This window comes from Phocoena phocoena, chromosome 10 (assembly GCF_963924675.1).
Source record: "Phocoena phocoena chromosome 10, mPhoPho1.1, whole genome shotgun sequence".
NCBI classification, from domain to species: domain Eukaryota; kingdom Metazoa; phylum Chordata; class Mammalia; order Artiodactyla; family Phocoenidae; genus Phocoena; species Phocoena phocoena.
In genome coordinates this window covers 73,836,562-73,844,784 of record NC_089228.1, presented here as the reverse complement: position 1 = coordinate 73,844,784, position 8,223 = coordinate 73,836,562, and the positions used below count along the sequence as shown (strand labels likewise).

The window sequence follows — 8,223 nt, the reverse complement described above, 5'->3', positions numbered from 1 at the left end:
TGCCGGGGCGGGATTCCCTCCCCTCCCCACAGCTGTCTATGTTCAGGAAAGGCGGGTGTGGGGAGGTGCTCGAATCGGCCCCTTCGGGGTCTGTCCCTTGCCCCCTCGCCTCCCCCCACCCCACCCGCACCGTGCCCAGCACAGCCTCGGCCACATTCTTGACTCCCCCTGCTACACGCAGGGAGCACCATCGGCGAGGGGCAGTGAGGAGGCCGGCGGGCCGGTCCAGGGCCCCGGGGTCACAGTGAGGTCTCTACGCAGGAGCCGTGGCGGTGCAACGGCCGGTGGCCATGGCCCAGACATCCCTCCTGCCGGTGCACGATGAGCACGGGGAAGTAGAGGGCGTCGTGGTAGGGCGGCGGCGGCCCGCCCTCCTCCTCGTCTTCGTCGTCCTCGTCGTCCCCCATGCTGGCCTGGCTGGACAGCCGCGTCTGCTCGGTGGGGCAGCTCGCCTCGTTGACGCTCCCGCTCCGGCTACGCCACAGGCAGCTGCGCCGGGAGCCGTAGAGGCGGCCTAGGGAGAAGCGGCTGCCCCCGCAGCCCGCCCCGCCGCCGGGCCCCGGTCCGGCCCGAGGACTGGCGCAGATGCTAAGAGCGCTGCGCGAGAAGATGGACGAGCTGCTGACGGCGCGCTGGCAGTGCTCGCAGCTGCGCCTGTACGGGGCCAGGCCCGCTGCACCTGGGCCACCCACCCCACCGTAGCGGCACGTGGGCGCGTAGCCGCCCGCCGCGCCCCCAGCACAGTGCGCGCCCAGCCCCGCCAGGTCCATGAGCACCGCCTCCGAGTAGCTGGGCACCAGCTGCTGGTTGGAGCGGATGTGCCACTCGAGCTCCGTGCTGTCCACCGTGTTGACCCGCGGCAGTCGGTGCGTGAGAGGGGGCAACAGCTCGTCGCTGGGGCTGAGGCCGCCGCCCGCGCTGCCACTGGCCGAGCTCGGGCCCTCCAGGCCGAAAAGCTTCTCCACGTGGTAGTGCGCGTAGGCCGTGCGGTACTCGGCCAGCACGCGCAGCGGCCACGACAGCGTGAGCAGCGCCGCAGCCCAGAAGGCCGACGAGCAGGCGTACCAGGGTGGCCTGGCTGGGTCGGGGAAGGCCACCATGAATTCGCGGAAGTCCACGTTCTTGAGGTGCATGCCTTCGCGCGCCTCCATGTAGTCGTCCAGGCCCTCGTTCTCGGCGAAGAAGCGCGCGCGCTGGCACAGGTACGCGTTCTCGGCCTCCACGCTGGCGAAACTGAAGCACTTGGTGAAGCGCAGGCGCGTGGCAGGCGCGCCCTCCAGCCCCACCAGCGCCTTGGACACGTCGCGGACGCCACAGCGCTCGTAGTCGAACTCGGCCTCGGCCACGTGCGTGTTGACGCGCTCATGGTAGACCTGTGGCGCCGGGGAAGGCGGCAGGAGTCGCTTCTCTCTGCTTACCCTCCTCCGCCCCATCACTGCCCTTGGCGCCGGATCAAACCCTCAGCCTGTCCTGGTTTAGCTCCCGGTTGGGGCCAGGTAAGAACTTATCGGGTTTACAGAGACATTGAGGCCCTCAGCTTCATCAGTGAGTTAGAGATGAGGGCGGGGCTAGGAACTCATCCCTACTTATGTGCCTTCTCACTTTAACTAAGCCCTGCTCTGTCTAGGGGTCAGTCCCAGGCCCTGAATTGTCCCTCCGGCTTGCCTGATCCTTTTGCCACTGCATCTTTTGTCCCACGCTGCCCCCTCATCACCCCGAACAGCCTACCCGTCTTCCCTTTTACAAGTGTGTTTCCAAATGGGCCCCCCAGAGGAGGTCCCTGTGGACCCCCTTTGTCTCTGGTCTCCCTGCTGCCACCTTTAGCTAGTACCCGGCCTCCCTCCTGATCCTCACAGGGCCCAAGCTTTGTTTACCCAGCCCAATACTGAGACAGTGGTGAGGTCCCCCTTATCCGGGAAAATCTCCTCTTCCACCAGGGCTCTAATATGCCTAACCCCGGCAGGTATACGGAGTGCTGCTTGACACCCCCTCCATGCCTCCCAGGCCTACCTCCACCTTTTTGCCAGCTGAACCCCACCTCTGGGAGCCTCACACTTGGGATCCACAGCCCTGAGTTTGAGTCTAGCACTACCACTTAGAAGCTGCAGGACTTGGGCAAGTCACTGAGCTCAGGTCTCTTTAACTGTGAAAGAGGACTCGGTAGCAGGCACCTCACTAATCAGCCTGTGAGGCTGTGCCTGTGAAACACCTCCAACCATTAAGCACTAAACCACACCGACCCTGGAGCCAGACTGCCGGGGTTCAAATCCCAGCTCCACCACACACTAGCTGTTTGACCTTAGGTAAGTTACTGAACCTCTCCAAGCCTCAGTTTCCTCATCTGTAAAATGGGAGTAATAGTTACCTACCTCATAGGGTTATCATGAGGGTTAAATAAATGATTTGACATTTGTAAAGTAGTTAGAACAGACCCTGGCTGCTAGTAAGTGTTTGCTGTTATAATTTTGGTGGGTGTTCTTGTCCTCCTGTTGCAGTGCCCACAAGAGCTCACTGCTGCCTGTGCTCCTCCCCCTGAGGACAGTCGAGCAGGGTCCCAGCACCCCCTCCCATCTGGACTGGCCTCTGCTCCCCTCCAGCTCCTCACCTGCGTGGTGGTGTAGGCGTCTCCATTGCGGTATCGGGTGACCTGGCGGGTGCGGCGGACATAGTGGTAGCTGATGGCCTTCCACCAGATACATGGCGTGGCCTGCTGCATGCGGCCCACGCGCTCCCGCACGCTGCTCACATCCACGCGGTGCTGCAGCTCGTGGCGGGCTTGGCAATGCCAGCACTCCACCAGGTAGACAGCATACAGCATGAGCAGGAAAGCCAGGGGGATGTACACATAGCCGTTGGAGCAGGGGCTGTCGTGGTACATGAGGCTGTTGCCCTGGTAGGCGCTGCTGAAGGTGAGGCGGGTCACCGTGGTGACGTGGCACCAGGCCACGGCCCCCAGGCAGCCGTACATGAGCAGCGAGAGGAGCAGGCACTTCCAGTGGGACTCACGGCAGAGGGACTTGGTGAAAGAGGGCTGGATGGGACGCTGCTGCTCAGAAGGGCAGGCAAAGGGGCCAAGATGAGTGCGGAGTGAGACGGAGTGGCAAGTTCCAGCACAGAGATGGATGGCGGGCCAGAGGCCGACACCGGCGATGACAGGCAGAGACAGACAGGAATGTGCAGAGAGAGTCAGACCAAGATGGGAGGCCAGGACCAGAGATTAACACAGAAGTAACCCAGAGTGAGCCATGAGGACAGGAAAGAGGGACGGAATACCAGTATAGAGAAGTGCAGAGGCAGAGGGATCAGAGCCAGAGATGGAGGGAGAAGGCCCAGGTGGCAGAGAAGACACAGATGGATAGGATGGCACCCAGAGAAACAGAGTCCAAAGACAGACACAGAGATGGCAATGAAACAGGAGAAGGTGTGCATAGGGAAGACAGGGAGTACAGATAGGCATCAGAGAAGGCAGGTCCCCAGCCTGGACCCCTTCCAGGTATTCCAGGAAAGGGGAGAGGGGCCCACTGACATCACCTTCCCACTTCACAGGTGGGGCCCTCCCTTCTTCCAGAACCTAGGAGGAGCCACTTCCTCTGACCCATCCACCTCCCTGTCCCTCACAGACAATTAGCCTCATACCTCCCAGGAAACCCCAAGCCCTGTCTCCTTCCCCATACTCTGGACCCCAGGTCCCCTGTGAGTCTCCCTAACATCTACCCCTGTTCTAAGATAAAAGGCAGGGGGGTTTGTGTCCCTGAGCAGCAAGTGGTCCAGGAGGATATATCCAGAGGGCAGAGGCGTGTGGCTGGGGAGAGGGGATGTGGGACAGGGGCGGGGGGGGGGGGGGGCAGGGAGGGAGATGTTCGCAGCCCAGCCATTTGTCAAGAGAAAACGATTTTTGGTACGGGGGTCTATTAAAGCACTTATCATATTCTGGCCCACAGTTGTCCCGGTGAGTTGTTTACGTGTGTGGCTCCTCCACTAGACTGGGTGCCCCTGAGGGCAGGGCCTCATTCCCTTTGCATCCTGGGTGCTCTCACCCACAGCCGCTCAATGATGAGTACTGAGTCGTATTTCTGGTGGCAGCCTGGGCTTTCCCTCTCCTCCCCCCACTGTCTAGCTTTAGGAACCCTCCACACACCCTCCTGCTGAGATCCTGACTTTATCTTTCAATTCCCCAGGCTGAACCTGGAGGCTAGCCAAGGGAAGGGAGAGAAAGGTGGAGAGGAAGGGCACAGTAACAGACAGCAGGCCCCGGACCCGTGTGAAATCCGAGGAAAGATCTGGAAGTACAGATAGGTAGGTGGGCTGGGAAACAGTACTAGCATATGCAAACAAGATTAGGGGATGTGTGCCTTTCAGAGAGCCTTGTCCTGCAAGGGGGGCATATGTGCCTCTTGGTGTGCCTGAGTGTGCACTTGTCCCAGTGAGAGGGCGTGTGGAAGGGGCTCTGCCTGCGGGTCCTGCCTGTGTGCTTCTGCCCCAGTGCCGTGTGCAATGTGTGCACGAGTGTGCATGGGAGATGGAGGAGCCCCTGGTACTCTCTTCCATTCCTTTTGTCTCCAGATTCAGAGGACTGAAGAGTAGGACCCCCAACAAGGGATGTGCTGGTTACCAAAACTGGGAAGGATTCCTGGGCTCAGGACTCCCTGGAGGGGGGCCTGCATGGATATGGGGAGAGAGAGGCGCACATCCCCCACGCACACACTCCCAGTGACTCCAGGGGGGAGATCGCCTCTGCACACATTCGACCTTTTTAGGGCCCCAACTCACGTTAACACTACCATTTCCCCCGTGGAACTGGCAGGTACTCTCCTGCCTCCGCAGCCCCTACACGTCACCCTGCCTGGCCTTCAAGATAGCATCCCCTCCGTGAGATGGGATCCCGGACACCATCCCCATCCCCACCAGCCCGGGATCCGCGAGGCTCCGCCCCTAGGCCCCTCCCCCTGCCCGGGACCCCCCGAGCCCCGCCCCCGGCGCGGCCCCTTCCCTGCCACCGCGGACAGCTCCGGCCGCCGGGTGGGGGCAGCGAGGCGGGACTGCGGCTGCGGCGGCCGGCTCGGGGTGCGGGGCGCCGGCCGCGCTGCGGCGGAACCGGCGGGGGCCGCGCGCGGCGGGGGATGGGGGCCAGGCTGCGGCCGCGCCGGGGGAAGGGGTGCCGCCGGCTCTCACCTCCTCTCGGGCGGGGCCCTCGTCCGCCGCCGCCGCCGCCGTGGGCTCCTCCGGGACCCCGGAGCCGCCACCACCGCCGCCGCCGCCGCCGCCGCTCTCGCCCGCGGCCGAGCCAGGGGGGGACATGGCGTAGAGGGGGCGCGTCGAGCTCAGGGCCTCCCGGGGGGCTGCCGGGGGCCGGGGGCATCCTGCGCCGGCTCTGGGGAAGGGGCGGGAGGGGGCGGGGCCCTCGCTGCTCCCCACCCCCCGCCGGGGGGAGGGGGCCGGGAAAGGGCACCACGGGTAAGGGGCTCGGGGATGGGGATGGGGAGGCGGGCTGGGGGGCCGGGCCGGGGGGGGCCGGCGCCGGGGGTGGGTGTCACCTTGAGGCCCTCGCGGCGCCGCTCCGCCTCCCGCCCGCTCCCGCCGCCGCCTTTTGTCTGAGCCGAGCTGGAGCCAGCGCGCCCCCCCTCTTCCTCCCAGCGCAAGAGCCCCGCCCCCGGCCCCCCAAACTCCGCCTTCCCCAAGCCTACCTAATGGCCACCCCAAAGGGGAAGAGCAACAGGGGCTCCCCGCACCCCTTCCCCACTCCCAGCCCTGCTCACCACACGCACCATCCCAGGAAGATCTAAGCCGAAACTCCTCTCGGTCTGTTTGTGGAGGGGGCGCCAGCGGTTCAACCAACATCCCTCCCCATCTTTGGTTCCCGCAAGTTCCCGGGGCTGAGAGTGGGGAAAGGAAATTGAGTCTTGGAACCCTAGGGAACAGCTTTATTCCCAGTTGGATGGTAAAGGGTTAAGGCAGGAGCCAGACTTCAGAGGCCAGACCCATCTGAACAAGGATGGGATAGGGTGAAAAGGAAAGGATTAGAGCTAGATGTGAGAAAGGACTAACAGAGGGCAGAAGAGGGGACACTGAAACCAGCCTTCACTGAATCATCTTCCTACCCTAGGAAAACAGCCCCAGAGAAGCAGTGAAGTGTGTACATAGCCCTAGGCTGGAGATCAGGAAACCTGAGTACAGATTCTTAATCCTGGCTCTCTCATTAGCTGTGTGACCTTGGGCAAGTGCCTTCCCCTCTCTGAGCCTTAGTTTCCTCATCTGGGCAGTGAGAAAGTTGACTGGACAATCTCTAAGGCTCTGACTTTCTTCTGTGGGTGTAGGAGACAAAGTCACAGGCCACAGGCCAGGCTGAGTGACTGCAGGTCGCCTGTCCCTTCATGCCATCCACCCACAGTGCTTTTCCCTGTCCCGCTTAGGGGCAGAAAGGAAACTGCCATTCATTCATTCCTGAATGCATCCATTCAATAAACAGGTATTAAGGGACTTCCCCAGTGGTCCAGTGGGTAAGACTCCATGCTCCCAATGCAGGGGGTCTGGGTTTGATCCCTAGTCTGGGAACTAGATCCCACATGCATGCCACAACTAAGAATCCACATGCCTCAACTAAAGATCCCGTATGTCCTGATGAAGACCCGGCACAGCCTCAATTAATAAATAAGATAAATATATTTTTTAAAGAATCACATTTAACTTTTAAAAAAAAGTATTAAATACCTACTGTGTGCCCTGTACAGAAATGCAAACATACAATTTCCTGTCCTCAAGGAGCACGAAGTCTAATGGGGAAGGAGGACATGGAAACCAATCATTATGATAGAATAGGATAAAGGCTACACTTGATCAATCTATGTGTGCACAGTCACTGCAGAATCCTGTTGTGTGTCATGTGTTACATTAAAGTCTTTGACATATAGTGACTTTCCCCATTTACCCACAAGAAACCAAGGCAGAGGGAGGGTTAGTGACTTATTCAAGGTCACTTGCTAGTACTCAAAGAGTGGTCCTAGAATCCAGACCTTTCCATAGGGGTCTTTGGGGGTCAGAAGTCAGCTTGAGGCAAAGCCTGGATATCTGATCTTTGGGAATAGAGGAAAAGGCCACTGATGGTCCTGCCTCTCCTCTGGGACAGAACAGCCTCTGTCTCCACCCACATACCCACCTCCCACTCCTGGTCCTGCCTCCATTTTCCTACTCTTCCCTTTCCAGGGAAGGTGAAGGGGGCTCAGCCTGACTGTCACTTCAGAACTATCCAGCCTACATGATCCTCCCCAGGTCAGTGAGTCCATCCTCCCTGCCAAAACAGAGGAAGGGTGTGGTCCCAAAAGGCATGGTTCTCCTTCATCCCCATGGCAGAGGAAGAATCTCACTTGATGGCTCATTCCAGTGTCTCTCTCCTACCCATGATTTTTGGGAAGTCCTGCCTACAGCTAACTCCAACCCTTCTTCTGGTGTCAGTTCACTCCACCTAGTTCAGTGCTTACTGCAGATGGAGAGCAGAGGTCCTAACCCTGGCGTTTCCTAACCCAGATGGGATCTTCACATTCACCATTTAGTTGTTCTAATCTTCCTCCTGTCCCCCAGCCCCACTGCCTTCCTGACTCCATTTCAGGGGGCTTTGGAAGAGAGGTAGCCCAACTTCTTTTGGCCAACCCCAGAGCTCCCAAGAGATAAAAGACCACCTCCCCTTTCTCCATACACACACATGCCCCCTCCTTGGAAGCCCCGAGAAAAGAGGGGTGAAAGGAGGGGGCTGTGGAAGGAGCCAGCTAACCGGCTGGTCACCTTGGCAACTGGGCCTGTTTCCTGAAGATGAGCCTGGCTGGAGTGGGCATAGATGGGAAGTGAGAGCACCACAGAGGGAACCAGAAAACAGAGAAGAGGACTGGAGGGGCCCAGCCTTGAAGATTGGAGCTGAGGGAGTGAAGTCAGGACCCTGACCATGCTGTGACCTGAGTCAAAGTCCCCAGGTCATCTTTCCAGATGGCACTGCCATGGTCCCTGTTCCCATTCCTAAATTTTCCCCAGAAGGGCTTCCTGTCCTAGTACAGGCTACATTCTGGAAGTAGTCAGTGACTCAATGCTGACCTCATGTGGCCAGAAAAGGGGCTGCCAAACACCTGTTATGGTTTAGAGCCAGACACTGGACTGGATTGGGGTATGTTTTTCCTTAAAATCAGCCTCTGTACGTATGAGAGAGGCGGTCCCTGCACGCTCCTGAGTTCCTGTGTC

General features: G+C 59.9%; 1 protein-coding gene across 1 annotated transcript; it reads right to left on the bottom strand.

Moving 5' to 3' along the window:
- Positions 1-239: 239 nt before the first annotated feature.
- On the bottom strand, positions 240-5,298 carry TMEM151B (transmembrane protein 151B). Its single transcript, XM_065886274.1, has 3 exons — positions 5,173-5,298; positions 2,606-3,046; positions 240-1,373 (listed from the first exon to the last, which is right to left on the bottom strand). Exons 1-3 carry the CDS (start codon positions 5,296-5,298, stop codon positions 240-242), a joined length of 1,701 nt encoding a protein of 566 aa, XP_065742346.1.
- Positions 5,299-8,223: the final 2,925 nt, after the last annotated feature.